The sequence below is a fragment of the Vipera berus genome (assembly GCF_964194415.1).
Source record: "Vipera berus genome assembly, chromosome: Z".
Classification (NCBI taxonomy): domain Eukaryota; kingdom Metazoa; phylum Chordata; class Lepidosauria; order Squamata; family Viperidae; genus Vipera; species Vipera berus.
This window is the reverse complement of record NC_138205.1, coordinates 43,811,709-43,829,895: the sequence shown is the minus strand read 5'-3', so window position 1 is coordinate 43,829,895 and position 18,187 is coordinate 43,811,709. Positions and strand designations below refer to the sequence as shown.

Below are 18,187 nucleotides of genomic sequence, written 5' to 3'. Positions count from 1 at the left end.
TGGACTCTGGGGTGGGCCAACCTGAAAGGGCCAGCTAGAGAATTCCGAGTCAGCCTGACTCGCTTGAATTTACGGACCCTGGTCTACCCAGCCCAGTGGGCAAGCTGGTATGCCAGGGAGTGCCTGACTCTCCCAGGCGTTCCATGAGGGTTTGCAAGCCTCTTGCGTATCTACAAGATTTTGTTCTGAAATAACTGAGCTATAATATTGTATGTATCATTAATGTGCTGGTAGCCAGGAGTCTCTCTGTATTAGCCAGTATGGAAAAATGTGTACATTGCATATTAAAATTAGAATTTATTAAATTTATATGCCGCCCTTCTCCCTAAGGACTCAGGGCGGCTCACAACAATAAAAAGTTAAAAAACATAAAATACAAAATTTAAAAAAGAATTAAATCATAAATGTAATAAATACATAACAATTAACCCAATAAAATCTAATTTAAAACTATAGTCAGTCCAGGCTCGATTGTTGGAACAGCCATGTCTTCAGGTCACGGCGGAAGGACCGAAGCCACACAATAGATAGAAGCCATGCATTCTTTCCTCACCCATTCTGAGCGCGGATTGTCTTCTACTTGTGATGCAATGTACTATATAGTAAGCTAGATTCCCCAGGAGGAGGAATTAGAGGCAGCTTAGTCCAGACAGCCCCTCCCTAATAGTTTTAATAGTATATACTTGAAGTAGATAGTTGAATGCTTCAGTTTGGCAAGATTCTATCTGTAGGCATGGAACAATAAAAAAGACCTCCTTGGAAGAATCACCATGGCTTGGGGGACTGACATCTGCTCAAGTCACACAAAGTGCTCAAAACAAGATCAGTTTGGAAGAGGGACATGCAGGCAGGGCAAGGGTAGCTCCCGAGGGCCAACCTCATTTGCCTCCAAAGCCCGACTTGAAAACAGTGGATTAGCTGTTTCTTCTTTATTCCCCTTGGGGCAGATCAGCATCATTCACTGCTGGAAACAGGATGCTGGGCTAGTTAGAACTCAATCTGATTCAGCAGATCTGCTTTTATGTTTTCAGATCAGGACTACAAGGTCATCTATTCTGGCTCCCCATCCAAAAGGCAGAGTTAAGTTGACATTAGGAAAGGTCAACCTTCTGCCACTGAAGCCTCATAGATACATTTCCAAAAATCCCAGATAACTTGTTGGCTAGGACTTCTGGGTAGAACCAATATTTATCTGGAGAGCATCAGACTGAGAAAGCTTGGTCTAAGTCTTTACAGTTTTATTTTGGCTTTGAGCAAAAGCAGGGAGCCACTTCCTGATGTGGTTGTGAGCATATTTTTCTAAGCTCTGGATTAGTGTGACAAATATCTGGACATTAGATGGAAGCAAAAATATATAGAGAGACCAGTAACTTTGCTGTTCTCTAGTTGCAATCTAGATTTCTGCAGTCCCAATCTAGTAGGTGTACTAGTAGAAATATAAAAATTCTAATGGTTTCCTAGTTCTCTGCCCCCAGCATTTGAATTTGGAGTAAACTGTTTCTGAATCTCAGTGAATATAGCAAACACTCATAATTGATAATTCTGTCCTTTTTCAAGCCTTTTCAAGCCCAAGGCAACCACCCAATTTTAGGTCAGTGAGCTCTGTAAGTCATTGTGCTAAACAGGCTATCAGGATTCTTAAGAAATGAAATATAGGAAATTGCTGCCACATTACAAATATGGCTGTCTTCTGCCTTTACTGTGTTCAATTCCTTGTTTCAATTTTCATCCCCTTTAAAAGATGTACTTGTAATATTTCTAGATAGTGTCTAGAATGGTACACAATACCTGGTTTGCATTAGCAAAAGATTATGATTAAATATTACATTTAAATATTACATTACATTAAATATTCCATGCTTTTCTGAGTAAAATCTTGCTTTTTCTTTCATTCAAGTAAGGAGAATCACAATTCAGTTGTTTCTCAATTTATAATTGTCAACAAAAATGAGCTAAGAATTATAATTTAAAACACTTTAATTTAATGCAGTCAACTTTAAGCACTAATAATCAAGTGTATGTTTTAAGCCACAATTTCTAAATCATATGAAATAAAATATCAAGAATTTTGTTTTATTCCATCCCCTAGCACAAGGGTGTCAAATGCCAGCCTGCGGACTGGCTGCATCATATGGAGGCCACACCCACCCCAGCTCCGGCAATGCAAAAAAAGTCACAATATGGCGAGTTTGATGCCCATGTCCTAAGGAAAGCCCAGAAGCTCACTGTTCACCTTAGATTTGCAGTGATTCTCATGTTATGCAAACCCCTAACTTTCTATTGAAAGCCTATTTCAAAGCATTTGCAGAAGACAAGTCATATATACAAGTGTTGTTCACTCCACTTGATTCCCCTCTAAGTGTGATTCTTGAAACCCGAGTTCAACAGCTGATATCCATTACCCTCACCCACACACTCACAATCCCTTGCAGGAGGTCAAGATTGTTGGGAAAGTGCAAAACCACAAATTCCTTGATAAGGAAGGAAGAAGCCATTCAGAACAAGTTGGATAAATGACTTGTTAACTGCATGTATTAGTTGACAGCTGGCAGCTAGCAGCTGATGGAATAGATAGTGAGAGAAGGGATGGGAGTTTGATAGGAGGAATAAACCCAATAGTTTCCTCAATTTATTCTCACTCTTTTGGTTGATGCTTGATCTCTATGATCTGGACCTTAAGAACCAGCTTGCTGGGCTTTTTCAGGAGGAATACAGGGGGGAAAAGTGTAGGGAGAGAAAACAGAAGAAGTGAAAGTTGAAACTTTACTCTGAGAAACTAGAGGCTCTGCTATTTAGCTACAGAGCCAGAAGGATTAGTGAAAGCAGCCACAATTCTGTCTCCAAGCTCCATTTGTATGACAGGGACAATTTGTTCACAGAGATTGTGTAAGAAAGACATGATGAGAGGAGGACAGGTGTCCAGGAAGCAGAAAATGTGGCTAGGCAAAAACAAGTAAAAGAAAATGGATCCATCTATTTCAGAAGGAAGCATGTCAAGTTTATATTGTGTACTAAAGCTCTCCATCATTCCCTTCCTTCATATACACACACTGTTCTGTGTCATGCTGTTCATAGCCTGCAAATCAATTCAACTGAGACATTTTGTAGATTTTATTCAGCACTTATAAAAACAAATTATCTATGTATTGCATATAAGATTCATCTCCTGTTTAGTCAGTTTGGTCATCTGAATTCATTTTTGAGCTAATATATTTTTTTTACCTCCTGAAGGTCAAAAGTAATTTCCTATTAGAAATGTACTTAAACCTGACAAAAATGCTTCATAAAAATGTATTTATTCAGAATTTTGCATAAAGCAAAAAACATCTAAAAAGAGATAGAAAACAAAGAAAAAGGTTCAAAAAAAGAAGTTATTTTAAAAAATGACTCCCAAACTTCTCTTCAATGGATATTGACAAACCCACCATCTCCACATCCTCTTATCTCTTCCAGAAATCCATTCAACCCTATATTATATACTCATATTTTTCAATCATTTAATCCATAGATCATTTTAACTTTTTTTTCTTTTAGCAAAAACCAAAAATGGTTTCCAATCTGTTAAAAAAACATCGTTATCTCCCTGACCAACAAGTCAGTGTTGCCATTTCTGTTAATTCTGGGAGTTTTATGATCCATTCCTTCCTTGTGGGAATTTCAATACTCTTCCATTTTTATATGTATAATAATCTTGTTGCCAAAGCTAATAAAAATACTTATATTTGTGTCCTTACAGTCAAATTCCATACTCTGGAATCTATGCGTACTAACTGCAAAATAACAACCACAAAACAAATGTACAAAGATGAATGTAACTGAATATATTTTAGCACTCAAAGTATTCCAGATACTGCCTGAAAAAAATGGAATTCAATGTATTTTATTATTTATGAAAAGGGGAAGGTAAGGATATCATGCAGAGCCCAGAAATCCTGTATCTGGTTTCTGAACTGCATCAGGCATTACTATGCATGTCTTTTTAAAAAAATAAGAAATGTACTTTTAAAAATATACATAATAGAAATGCATAGATGCGAAGGCCTTGAATTTTAGCATATGTAAACAAATACAGGCTAAATCACATAAGATTGTTCCCATGATAATATACAGCACTTCTAGCATGACCCACCCCAATTTTGAAAATTAGTTAGTTTTATAGTTGGTGACAGAACTATAAAGTCAGATCCCTCTGGTATCAATGGAGATTCTCAGTCATCCTGGTCATAGTTATCCCAAAGATGTGTTTTTCCTGAGGCAACTAGACTTTCTTGTTTTTCTTTGAAGATGTTTTGCTTCTCATCCAAGAAGCTTCTTCAGCCCCACCATTCAGTCAGATTTGAAGAAAGTTCTTGAATGAGAAGTGAAATGTCTTCAAAGAAAACCAAGAAAGTCCACTTGCCTTGTGAAAAAAGCATCTTTGGGATAAAAAACTCTTAAGGTGGGCTTATTGTGTTGGGTAAGAAGGATGGGTGATGTGATTGGTATCTTTGGAGAGTTTTACATTTCTCATTCCCATAACCACAAATGAAAAGTAAAATGTGGTGGAATTTAGAGATGTGTTGATGGGAAGGAAGCAGCTGAAAGTAGATCCTCCCTAAAACTTCAAAGTGTTTATCTAGTGGTTGTGTGGTGAGTGCTTTAGACAAGCTGCAATAAACATACCACTCTGATCAGCTCATGTCATTTCTTGCACATGACATAAAATGACTCTGTCTTGTAGATTAGAACACAATGCAAAATAAAGTATCAGCCAACAGTAGCAAAGGGCAGTGTGGAGACATTAAATTATAGAGAAAAGAAAGATAGTTCTTTATTATTTATCCCCAAATGTTCACCACTTCCTACTTTTATCATTTAGAAGACAGTGACTTACTTATAGTATACATTTCAAAAATTATGTTAGAAAATGCTATAATAATAAAAAGAAAATGGGAAATGCAAGTTTATTATATGAAAAAGGACTTTTCAAAAAGTCCATAATGTAGTTACCTAGATTCAACAATGGCATCAATGGGATTCAGAAGCACTCTAGATGGGACACAGAATAATTAATTGAAATTTCAAGTCTTTAAAACTGACTGTACATGATAAATTTAGTAACGGATTACTTGTAAATATATAGCTGTTTATTGTCAGTACATGGGTTTTTTATTTTGTATAATGTGGGTCCTAATTCTTACAATAATTGGTGGAACGTGAGAAATGAATGTTGAGAATCCCTGTTCTAAGCCTTCATAAGTCTGTATTAAATGATTTGAGTTTGTTTCTCTTCATGGTACTTTCCTCAGATTCTTCAATTTCCTCCTTTTGCCTCTTCAAAATGTGTATAGTCCTCATTTAATTCTTCCCCCTCTTCTACTTCAGCCTCTTTTTGAGTTTCATTATTTAATTGTACTAAGATGGGACAAGGAGTAGATGGGCCTCCATCACTGGAAGACATGTTGTCTTCTTCTTCTTCCTTTGCAGGATAAAAGTGACGTGCAGCTGACAGAAAATCATCTCCCACATCAAGAAGAATAAGCTGGTCCTGAAATTAGAATATAAATAAATGGAAACACAGGGAAGGTGAAAAATACATTAGAAATATGATAAGAAATGACTCAAATCACAAAAATTCCTATTAGCAGTAAATCCTAGATTACATTACATTTCCATCTTAATTGATCCCCAGAGAGAGGGCATTCTCTGTGGGCGCGCCTGCCCTTTGGAATGATTTACCTATGGAACTCTGGACTGCCCCCGACCTGCACTTGTTTCGCCGGGACCTGAAAACCTGGCTTTTCTATCTATCTGGCCTGGACTGAGGGGGTTTTTAGTTTCAAGTTTTTAACATTGTTTTATTGTTAGGCTATTAATTAATTTAATTCTTTTTAATTCTATTTTTTATCTTAATTTTATATTGTCTTTTACATATTGCCCTGTAAACCGCCCTGAGTCCTTCGGGAATAGGGCGGTATAGAAAACTAAATAAATAAATAAATAAATAAATAAATAAAACTAAGTGAGGTATAGCAAGTATGAAAATATTGTACAAAAGGAGATAAAGATTTTGAAGTAGTTCTGGAGTGATAAGTCTCTCAAATTTTTTGTTAAATGTAGTATTAGTTTTGCCAGTTTTCATTGTTTGATTTTTTAAAAAAATACTGTTCACAGTGTTTCCTCCACATTTTTGATGTGAGTGGGGAACAAAAAATGCTTAAAGGAATTCATTTTGGATGAAGATGACCCACAGCTGGCCCTGTTCAAGGACGCCCGACGCAGGAGGCAGTCAATCAGGAGTAAACAGAGGAAGGCAATGGGGCACCTCGGAAGGAGGCAGAGAGAAGCCACGCCCTGAACTGTTTAAAAGGGGAATGCGTGGGAGGGCTGGTTTGCTGAAGGCAACCGTTTGAATAGTTCCTGTTTCATGGTTCGTGTCTTGTTTTGCTCTATTTGCTTTTGTGTTCATAAATTTGGCAGGCTTAGTTCCAGCCTCTTGCCTTCTTGTAAAAGGGGTTGTCCCTGCCTTATCTGCAGGGCCGGTAGTAGGCTGGTACAGAACAGTATGGCTTGTTAGGAACAGCGCAACCAAGACAACTATTCCACTGGCATTGTTTGAAAATAAAAGATTTGACCTCCCCACCAAATAATGCTCACTTCCTGCTACTAGATGGCAGCAAAGAGATCTAGAAAAACTCTTTGCTGCTCTGTCTTTGTCATCCATAGTTTTGAAGCATGTATCTGGTAGCTAAAGCCAGGGGTGCCTGTGGAAAGGCTGCATCAAAAAGGTCAAGATGGAGGACCTTATTCAAAGATGATCATATTGTCAGACACCTTCTCCTTTTTATGTGTGTTGCTGTAAGGATATGTGGGAATGATCTTGAGAGACAGAAGGGAGAGCTACAGACTGGACAACTGGTATGTAAAAGATGTATCAACCCCACAGAAGGAGGGAGCATGTGGAAATGTTTCAGAAGGAACCATTTCTAGTTTTCTGGAGAGTAAAAGAAAAGGAGGGAGAAATACGTTCATATTTGCCAGGTTCTGTTAATGTAACTTTGCAATAATGATAGAGTTAGTATTCTTAATTTGGCTTTCTGTCAGAATGGCCTTGCAGGCTAACAGTTGCAAAAGCAATGTATATTTAAAAAGGGACGGGGCTTCAGTTGTAGGTCATGGCCACCATCTTGTTTTCTTTGGCCTGCTCAGAAACATCTCTCTATCTCAGCATCCTGAAAGCAGGACAATGGCAGCTGCAAATAGAATTCCTCTCAGTTCCACCAACCGATGTTTGCCTCTTTCTTCCTTTTGATATCTCATTGCTTTCTTTTTCTATCAAAAAGGGTACCTAAACTAAGACCTTGAGATTTCTCATTATATTTTGCATTAACCTTTTATAAATATATATAATATAATATAATGATATTATATGATATATAATGATATATATGACATGGTGTGGTATAGTATAGATTATAATTTGTGTTCCACAAATGATTTCAGTTACATGGATGATAGCTTAAAGACTAATTCTTACTGCTGTTCATATGACCTTCTTGGGGTGACAGAATAGTAACTCTTGTTAAAGTTGCCTCAAATGTCTTCTAACACCTGTCCACTTTAAAATGGACTGCTTTTGCCTCAGACTACCTTTCAAAATATTTTTTTTCTTTTTTCCAGGCCTTGAACCACAAAGCACATTAGAATGAATCAACTTACATCTGCTCCACATTAGGTTAACCATTGTGGGAAGACCTACATCAAGTTTCAATTAATTAGGAGAGATGCAGCTGTTGTTCTCATCCTCCAAAATAGTTTCCATGATGCTGTGAATAATATCCAGAGCTTCTTTTAACATGGCATTGTACAGACAGCATATTTTCTATAGTTTTGTCCCTACTCACCAGGACAAAGAGATATCTCTCTGGTGGACCACCATCAAGATGACCAAAAATTGATGTTTGTTCAGCCAGGATAGTGTGAAGTCTGCGGGCCTCTTGAGGATTGTGGAGAGATTCATAGGAAGTACAGGAAGTTACAGTGAGTAGGCCATCTGTTTCAGCTTTGAACCCTATATTTGGGAAACATCATTAACCCCCATATTTCATTCATAGCAATTCACTAAATGATCTTCCTCTATCGTAATTATATTATATATCAGAGAATTCAGTATGAAAATACACCTTCAAACAAACATGAAAAGATATTTCACCAAATTTCAAATTATTATTTAGTCATCCTGGAACATATAAAAAGCTTTTATCTGACACCAAGGGATCTTCTATAATCAATATACTACAAAAGAAAAAGCCTTTGTGCATCACAATAATCATCTAACTACCATAAAACAAGTTACAGAAAATCATCTTAAAGGTACAGTATACAGCAAGGGAAAACATCAGAACATCAATTGCACCAAAAATGATATCTGCCATTCTCGCATAAGTTTTGAAATCAAAAATAGTTTTCAATGTCCTTTCTTAATCCAGCGAGATGATGGAAGGGTGTGGTGAATGGCTTTTGTGGTTTGAAAAGGTCCAAAAAATGCTCTATGTTAGAATTCCAGTGCCATGTTGCTCAGTGAAAGTGAAAAGCACTGGTAGAAAGTGTCTAGACTCGTCCCAGGATATAATCTTTTTTTTTTTATTAAAAAGTTTTAACATACAATTTTTCTTTAAAAACCCCCCTCCCCCTCCCTTCTCCCTCCCCCCCACCTCTCCCCCCTCCCCCCCTCCCCCCCCGACTTCCCAGAGCTAAATACAAGGTATATATAAAAAAAACAATCATAAACAATCATATACTAACAACTATAAACTCTAAAATCCATCACTCTCTAGCTTATATAGGATAAAACAAGCCTTAGTAATATTAAATATAGATATATAAAAAAAACTAAAAGAAAAAAAGAAGAAAAAAGAAAGAAGACCTATTCAAATGCTACATAAAACTTCTTAACCCTATACTTATTCTGGATAAACTCAATCCATTTTCTCCATTCCATAATATAGCGTTCTTGCGAGTGATCTTTCAAATAGGCCGAAATCTTCGCCATCTCTGCCAGGTCGGAAACCTTTAAAGTCCACTCTTCTATAGTCGGCAATTCCTCTTTCTTCCAATACTGACCTATCAAGAGTCTTGCTGCCGTAATTAAATTCAACATCAACTTAGTGTCCACAACTGTAGCATCTGTAATTATTCCCAACAGAAAAAGTTGCGGACAAAACCAGGATATAATCTTATAGCCCTGTGTAGCTGAAATTTTCACAATTCCATCTTCCACTTGTACCAAGTCTTACAGAACCAAAGAATGAAGATACCGAAGCATGGATCCCTCTAAATTCAATGGGAGAGCCATTTTTATGTAGTGGTTAAAGCAGGGGTGTCCAAACTTTTTTCAAAGAGGGCCAGATTGGATGAAGTGAACATGCTGGAGGGCCGAACATTTTTCCGAACATTCTTTGAACAATTACAATTAAATGCAAATGAATTATTTTATGCCAAGTTAATTGCAAATGGCATACTTTTCATTTTATAACAGTAAGATCAACTGACAGCTGAGTTTTCACAATGTATTTTATGTGCAAAACAAGAGGCTTGACAGAACAGTGGAGCCTATGGGGAGATATACAGGCGCCCTGCCCCCTCCGCTCTCATTCACTCACCTTTGCTTGGAAAAGTTTCTCTCTCGGTCTCATTCACTCATGTTTTGTTTGCAAAAGCTTCTCTCTCGCTCTCTCATTCCCTCACTCTTGCTCCAAAAAGCCTCTTTCATGCTCTCATTCACTCACACTGCTCAATAAACGTTTCTCTCTCGCTCTCATTCACTCACCAACTCAAAAGGCCAGCCGCGGCGCCTCCATTGACTTCCATGGGGACGCTTGGCAATTAAAACCACTCCCGCTACTGCTGCTAACTTTTTCACTTGCTGCTTGGTTCCGATTTAACCTGCAGAAACAAATCCCCGAGCCGGCCCCCATGGCAGCAGCGAGCCCCAAGGAGCGGGGCGGCCCAGTGTGCTCGCCGAGACGCTGGAGCAAGATTGCCCCCAACAAATCTGAACACGAGATCGGCATTTCTCAGCCCGTGCTGATCTCGCGCTCCTTACAATCTCCCTCTCTTTGTTTCAGCTTGCTTTCTACATTTGGGATGAAGACTCGAGGTTCGGTGTTTCTCCGCGCCCGCTGATCAGCGCGTGCGGAGAAATGCCCATTCCCTCTGCTGAGCCATCCCAGTTACTTCCCTGGAGCACCTCCATATCTTGTAAGGGCGCACAGGGAATCTGCGTTTCTCTGCGCTCGCTGATCAGCGCGCGGGGAGAAACGCCCATTCCCTCTGCTGAGCCATCCCAGTTGCTTGCGTTGCAGAAGGCAAGTATTTGGGATGAAGACTCGAGATTCGGCGTTTCTCAGCCCGTGCTGATCTCGCCCTCCTTACAGTCTCCCTCTCTTTGTTTCAGCTTGCTTTCTGCATTTGGGACAAAGACTGGAGACTCGAGAGAGGGAGATTGTAAGGAGCGCGAGATCAGCACTTTCTGCATTTGGGACAAAGACTCGAGATTCGGCGTTTCTCAGCTCACACTGATCTCGCGCTCCTTACAGTCTCCCTCTCTCGAGTTTTCATCCCAAATGCAGAAAGCAAGCTGAAACAAAGAGAGGGAGACTGTAAGGAGGGCGAGATCAGCGCGGGCGGAGAAACGCCGAATCTAGTGTCTTCGTTCCAAATGAATGCCTTCTGCAATGCAAGCAACTGGGATGGCTCAGCAGAGGGAATGGGCATTTCTCCGCATGCAGGAGAGGTTAGGGAGCCAGTGGTCCGGCGTTGTTTACCTCCTTCCTGTGTGTGTCAGACCTGTGGGGAACAGCTGGTAGAGGTGGCTGTCCGGCGTTCCCCCCCTCCTGTGTGTGTGTGTCAGGCCCACAGAGAGATGCAAACACCAGACTGCCACCACCTCTACCAGCCGTTCCCCACAGGTCCGAGACCACACACACACACACACACACACACAAAACGAGAGGGGGAAAAATGCCGGACTGCTGCCTCCCTACCAGCCATTCCCCGTGGGTCCAACACACACACACACACACACACACACACAAATGAGAGGGGGGGGAAATGCCAGACTGCCGCCTCCCTACCAGCCTCCCTACCAGCCATTCCCCGCAGATCCGACACACACATACACAAATGAGAGGGGGGAAAATGCTGGACTGCCGCCTCCCTACCAGCTGTTCCCCGCGGGTCCAACACACACAGACACAGAGAGAGAGAGAGAGAGAGAAGGGGGAAAAGAAGGAGGGGATCTGGCAGTACCCAAGACTCCATATGCTGCTCAGAAACACCCTCTCACCACCCTCCCTCCTGTGGCAGACAGTCTTCTGCTTGCCACCCTCAATCAGAAGGGAGGGCCGTGGGAGGGTCGCATTTACACAGAGCAGGGAGGGCTGTTAGAGGGCCGTATTAAAGCACCCCCCGGGCCGCAAATGGCCCGCGGGCCGGACTTTGGACATGCCTGGGTTAAAGCATTAGGCAACAAAAGCATCAGGAAACCAGGAGTTCTAGTCCAGTCTTAAGCATGAAGCCTGCTTGTTGACTTTGGTCCAGTCACTTCTTTCAGCCATAGGAAGAGGGCAATGAAAGACATTGCCTAGAAGACTGAAGAAACTAGTCCAGGCAGTTGCCAGAGGCCAAGCCTGATTTCAAGAAAGACACAGGCTCAAGCCAATAGCCCAAATTTAGCATCAGCCTAAACCCTGAGAAAAAGGAGAATCCTCCCCCCTCCACCAGACCTAATACTAGTTTAATCGTTGTTCTTTTATATCAGTTTAACACACACAGAGAGAGAAAGAGATAGGCAGACAGACAGAGAGATAAAGTTTGCTTAAGGATAATCACTTTTGAATCACTATTGTTCTGTCTGTTGATCAGGAATTCCAAGATTCTTTTTTAACTAACAGATTTTGAGGTCTGGAATATTTTGAAAATTCCTGTTTCAATTACCTAAGTTTACTAGACCTTGCAATATTATATAATAAGGGCAAATTCCATATAGTCTATTTAATTCTCTAGATTTTTAAATAACCTTTGTTGGATTAAAGCCCTACATAGAAGCCTTCTTTCCATTGTTACTTTTTTCTTTTTATTTGTCAGAATTGCAGTCAACCAATTGACAATTATTTTCAACAGAGAATGGCAGATTTAATTCTTTGCATCAAACTGTACTTGCTGATATTAACATCCCACAATACCTCAGCCAATGAAAAAACAACCTTTATCTTATTCTTACTGATATTTTATATTTAAATCAGAAACAACAGAAACAGTATCTGTCCTGCTTATACTTTTTAAATTTTCCTTTAGAATAAAAGATTATACAATAGTTAAATAAATTAACAACAGAGATAACACTAACCAGAAAAATGTTCACTATCAGCACACTTACCTAAGACTTCCAAGATATGTTTCCATCTATCCTTTACCTTTCGACGGATCTGTCGGTGGGCAATGATGTCAAAGCTCAAACGTCGGTATCCCTTTACCAGAATAAGGAGAACAGGAAAAAAAAAGAATCCCCAAACTATACAGATCAGCAAAATACATGCTCTTATAGAGGGCAAGGCATGTCTGTGCGAGGAGCTAGATTTTACAGAGGCATGAAAACAGAGATCTCCAACCTTGTGGAACCACATTAATATTTTGAGAATAGATTATGCACAATCAAAATTAATTGTTGCGTAGGCTGTACATCCATTCACTACATGGCTACCACAATGATTGAACCCCATCAGGAAACACCATTGACCAGAAAGTTAAACAGTGAAGTTGATCCTTGCAACCCTCTTAAATCTCCAAGATACACACATACAAAGTAAGCATTGGGCTACAGTAATTTTCTATTTTTATTTTTAAGAATAGTTTTGGACCTATATATAATCTCAAGACTGGGAATTAGGATTATTCTGGAGACTAGTGTTGTTTTGCATTATATCAGGTTTTTCTTTTTCTTCATGAAAACTATCTTTAACAAAGAAAAAAAAATAGAATGGAATTAGGTGGGTACATAGGGAAGTGTCACTGAAGTTCCAACTTTAAATAATGGCTTTGGGCATGCATGTACACTTAGATATAAATGTGTTGTACTCAGATAAGATCTCTGCTCCCCCTATTTAAGGATTGTGGTTACAATTAATCAGAGAGAAGAGAAGAAGGGGACGACAGAGAATGAGGTGGCTGGATGGAGTCACTGAAGCAATAGGTGTGAGCCTAAATGGACTCCAGAAGATGGTAGAGGACAGGAAGGCCTGGAGGAACATTGTCCATGGGGTCGCAATGGGTTGGACATGACTTCGCAACTAACAACAACAACAAATAGGAAAAAGGAGCAAATGATTGATATGAGCAGTAATAATACTTTTACTTCTAATCCACACAATAATTGAATTTTTCTGGTTCAACCACAATTGTTAAGACCTATTCTTTAAAGAAAAGTAACAAAAATACAATTGATTATTATATGCCATCAAGTTATTGATGACTCTTAGTGACTACATAAATAGACTTTCTCCATGAGAAAGCTTTCATGGCTTTCAGGTCTTCCTATAGTGCACTCAGCACCACTATTATTGAATCCACCCACTCATCCTCTTCTTTACTTTCCCTCCACAGAATGCAAGGAGGACCTGTCACTCCAAAGAACCTGTTCCTTGTAGCTACCCACTTTGCTCCATTTGTTGGAGATCTCTGGAGAAGTTCCTCCAAAGATGACAAAAGCAACCACATTGAAACATAGTGTGTTTCTTGAGATACTCTGCTCCTAAACTATGCAGGATTTCAGAAGTCAGTACTGAAATCGTGAACCAGGAGGCCCAGAAAGAGAATGGCAGCTAAACAATGAATCCAGATTTTAGAGACATCATTATCCCTTTTTGATGGTGTTTTGTCAAGCAAAGGTTAGATTTTTCCATCCTCCTTCCATCTGCCTGATTGTTTTGCTAGTAGCAAATGGCTTGTAGTAATAAAAGCCATCAAGTACCAAGTCCACAGTGAAGTCATAAAGATCAAGACATTAGCTAGAATCATATAACACATGTCAAGCATGCTTGGATTACATGGCTATGAACAACATCTTTTTTTATTCACACACACACTTCCTCCAGACACCCCGGCAATGAGACCTCCATATTCCAGATCTGTCTGGACCATTTTAGAGTGTAATGCATCTTGAGCTTGGTTTATTATTTTTATATCCTACTTTAGGAGAAAATACTTGTCTGTTTAGGTAAAGTTGCAGTTCTCAGGAGAAATGAGGGCCCTTCTGTAGCACTGCACAGCATCGTTATTTAGGTACAGTTTCAGTGCCCTGAGGATGAGGAGTAATAAAAATCACATTTGTAATAATGTTTATGAGCTCTAGAACTCATGGGCAAAGCAGTTCGTGGAATGACAACATGGCAAACTAGATGTAGCCACAAGCATTCTCAGAATGACCTTAAAAAGACCAATTTATAGTACATTTACATCACTTTGTTTTCTTGGCTCAAGGCAGCAATAGCATTCTTGTTTATAAGCATTCTTGACACACACTTCATACTTTCACAGAGGAACCAACACAAGAAACTATTCACTATATCTGCCTATATATCAAGCTACATGTGGCTGAATTCCACATCATTAAATCCGGCTCCGTATGAAAGAAAGAGCTTTAATTGTGTGGGCAACTTACCTCTGACCCACGGGACATTTTGGACCTTTTCTCTAGCAGCTTGTGAAGCTCGTGATCATCTCCCCGCTCTACATGAGCAGAGTCTGCTGGTTCATTCCACAAGTTAGCTGCCTCTGACTGCCGCCATTTCTGTAACTTATTGAAATACTGAAATGTGTCACTGTAATAGAAAATGGAAAAGAATGAAGGTTTTGTTTTAAATGCAACAGAAAATGGAAAAGATTGAAGGTTTTGTTTTAAATGGCAGTGTGAGGGGAATCCATAGCAATGGGTTATAATGGAGTTCTAGAGACGCTAGCCTAGCCTTCTCTATGGTATATCATTTATCTCATCCAAAATATTTAAAGGCTACAGCCTTGCACAGACTTTTCAGGAGGGCTTTGTGTGTTCAGATATAGTGCGGGGAAAAATTATTTGATCCCCTGCTGATTTTGTACGGTTGCCCACTGACAAAGAAATGATCAGTCTGTAATTTTAATGGTAGGTTTATTTTAACATAGAGAGACAGAATAACAACAACAAAAATCCAGAAAAACACATTTAAAAAAAGTTATAAATTGATTTGCATTTTAATGAGTGAAGTATTTGATCCCCTATCAATCAGCAAGATTTCTGGCTCCCAGGTGTCTTTTATACAGGTAACGAGCTGTAATTAGGAGCATTCTCTTAAAGGAAATGCTCCTAATCTCAGCTTGTTACCTGTATAAGAGACATCTGTCCACAGTAGCAATCAATCAATCAGATTCCAAACTCTCCATCATGGCCAAGACCAAAGAGTTGTCCAAGGATGTCAGGGACATGATTGTAGTCCTACACAAGTCTTTAATGGGCTATAAGACTATCACCAAGCAGCTTGGTGAGAAGGTGACAACAGTTGGTGCGATTATTCGTTAATGGAAGAAACACAAAATAATGGTCAATCTCCCTCAGTCTGGGGCTACATGCAAGATCTCACCTCGTAGAGTTTCAATGATCATAACAGTGAAGAATCAGCCTAGAACTACATGGGGAGGATCTTGTCAGTGATCTCAAGGCTGGTTGGACCATAGTCACCAAGAAAAACAATTGGTAACATACTACGCCATGAAGGACTGAACTCCTGCAGCGCCCGCAAGGCTTCCCTGCTCAAGAAAGCACATGTACATTAAGGTCCTGGAGTGGTCTAGCCAGTCTCCAGAACTTAATCCCATAGAAAATCTGTGGAGGGAGCTGAAGGTTTGAGCTTCCAAACGTCAGCCTCGAAACCTTCATGACTTGGAGAGGATCTGCAAAGAGGAGTGGGACAAAATCCCTCCTGAGATGTGTGGTGGCCAAATACAAGAAATGTCTGACCTCTGTGACTGCCAACAAGGGTTTTGCCACCAAGTACTAAATCATGTTTTGTGAAGGGATCAAATACTTATTTCATTCATTAAAATGCAAATCAATCTATAACTTTTTGGACATGTGTTTTTCTGGATTTTTTTGTTGTTATTCTGTCTCTCACTGTTAAAATAAACATACCATTAAAATTATAGACTGATCATTTCTTTGTCAGTGGCAAATGTACAAAATCAACAGGGGATCAAATAATTTTTCCCTCACTGTATATTCAAAGCTGTCTGGGAATTGGGGCTCAGACACGGCTATTGAATATTCACAGACTGTGTAGCTTGACACTTGCTAGAAAATCCATCACTATTCCTCTGGAGCAGTATTTTTCAAACTTGGCAACTTAGATATATGGGATCCCAGAATTCCTCAGCCAGGGCAACAAGTCTGAAAACAGACAAGGAGAGAACTTGAGATTGCCCACAAGTGCTCCAGACAGCGGTTCCTTATGAGGAGATGACAACTGTCTCTACTTGGTTTAGAGCTCTGGGAGAATAAGGAATGGCCAGCTTGCTCAAATCATGGTCAGCACCTTCAAAAGGATGCAGGGTTTACATACTTTCTTTTCTAATCACTTTTGAAAATTGCTTGTTAACTATTTTTCAACTATCAGGAAGCTTTGGATCAACAAATCTGAAAACATTGTATATGTTTCCTTCAATTGTTAGTGAAAAAAGTTTAAATACAATTTTATTTTGGAATAAACAGCAAAAGGGTGATTAGAACTTTGATTTTGGAAAATTACAAATTTACTTTAAATTTTTGTAATTAATTATTTACTATTGCATAAGAATGCTTCCCATTGGAAAAAAAATTTGGTAACTCAGTATGGCTCTCTGGAAGGAGGGAACACATTCCAAGGAGGGATACGAGTTAAGAGCAAACACAGCCCAAAACTGGGTCATGGGAAGAGGACAAGGTTTAGGATAAGGCTCCTAAAATTTCCAGGGTACATCTATTAGGTTAGGGTAGTATAGGGTTAGTCTGGCAAGACTGAATATGTAATCAAATAAAGAAATGAACTTTAATTGGATTGTGTTACATTGCTCTTTGGCTAAGCCTGACATCTTTGAATTAAAAAAAAAGATATAATAGGACCTTGAAGGTTGGACACTAGATGAAACTAGAAGAAATTATGATTACAATTAAAGGAGAAGAACACTTAGATTCAACTTACAAATAGAGAATGAAGCAAAATATTTTGACATTGGACATGCCACCTTAATGAAATTAATTTCAAGAGATTAAGATATCAGACCCTGTTGAAAGCAGGAACAGGAGAAATCTGCCTTGAAGCTAAGTAAAAGCACTCACAGATGCTGTCCTATTTATACTAATAACAAGCCATTACTTTATGCAACCCAAATGGCAACATCTAAACCTAGAGATAGCTTCAGAAGAGATAAACATCCCCAAGGTTGCAGAAATATTGCTTTTATTTATTAAACAAATGTATATAGTAGCCCATCTCCCAAAGGAACTCTGGGCAGCAAACAAAATAAAAACGTAACATTATAAATCATTCAATGCAATAAACTATGCTAAGATCTCAATAAAAGCTTCCATCCATTCATCATCCACCAGGTGTCAAACCTATTAAATCCTGGCCCCAGTGCCTGAAAGCCAACAAGGTCAGGGCCATTCTATCTATAGGTAGAGGCCATTCCATAAGCAAGGCACCATAACACACAAGCTGTGCTTCTGAGGCCACACTAGGTGACCCTGCATCATGAATGTACTCAGAGCACATCCAACCCTGCCAGATTTACAAGCAGAAACTATTGGCAAATAATACAGGGAAGGGAATCAGCCCAATGTTAAAAACAAAAAGTTGGAATTAGAGAGGAGTGACAAAACAAAGGGAACAAGCAATAGAATGGACAATGCTAGAAGACTCTTGGGAGATGGATCTAAACAGTCAACTTTCCAGTATTACTTTCAAAACAAAAGATTTTTATATGAATTATGCAAATGTGTACAATTGCAATCATGTTATGAAAAGCTAAAGTACATACCCAGTGATCAATGAATTCTTCTCTAATTCATCTTCATCGTGATAACAGCAACAACACACTTGGCCCAAGAAATCCATGTCACTTGCAAAAGCTGCAGATTATA

General features: G+C 39.3%; 3 protein-coding genes across 5 annotated transcripts in view; 1 reads left to right on the top strand and 2 right to left on the bottom strand.

Annotated features, from left to right (window-relative positions):
• The window catches only part of MIEN1 (migration and invasion enhancer 1), a 443,636-nt gene that overhangs the window by 155,513 nt on the left and 269,936 nt on the right, over positions 1-18,187 (top strand). The window lies entirely within an intron of this gene.
• Positions 4,786-14,614, bottom strand: MREG (melanoregulin). Its single transcript, XM_081346465.1, has 3 exons — positions 12,419-14,614; positions 7,884-8,050; positions 4,786-5,527 (listed from the first exon to the last, which is right to left on the bottom strand). The coding sequence occupies exons 1-3, from the start codon at positions 12,663-12,665 to the stop codon at positions 5,294-5,296; spliced, it is 648 nt and encodes a 215-aa protein (XP_081202591.1). The 5' UTR covers positions 12,666-14,614; the 3' UTR covers positions 4,786-5,293.
• Positions 14,318-18,187, bottom strand: part of STARD3 (StAR related lipid transfer domain containing 3) — a 37,251-nt gene continuing 33,381 nt past the window's right edge. Inside the window, exons 15-17 of one of the 2 annotated variants that reach the window (XR_014028712.1) lie at positions 18,085-18,175; positions 14,699-14,858; positions 14,318-14,335 (exon numbers count right to left, since the gene is read on the bottom strand). Coding sequence is in view for 1 of the 2 variants with exons in the window: in XM_081346461.1 (XP_081202587.1) it covers positions 18,107-18,175 (69 nt within the window). In the remaining variant the exon portion in view is untranslated. Of the gene's footprint in view, positions 14,336-14,633; positions 14,859-18,084; positions 18,176-18,187 lie in introns of those variants that run through there. The other variant, XM_081346461.1, reaches the window with a different exon arrangement.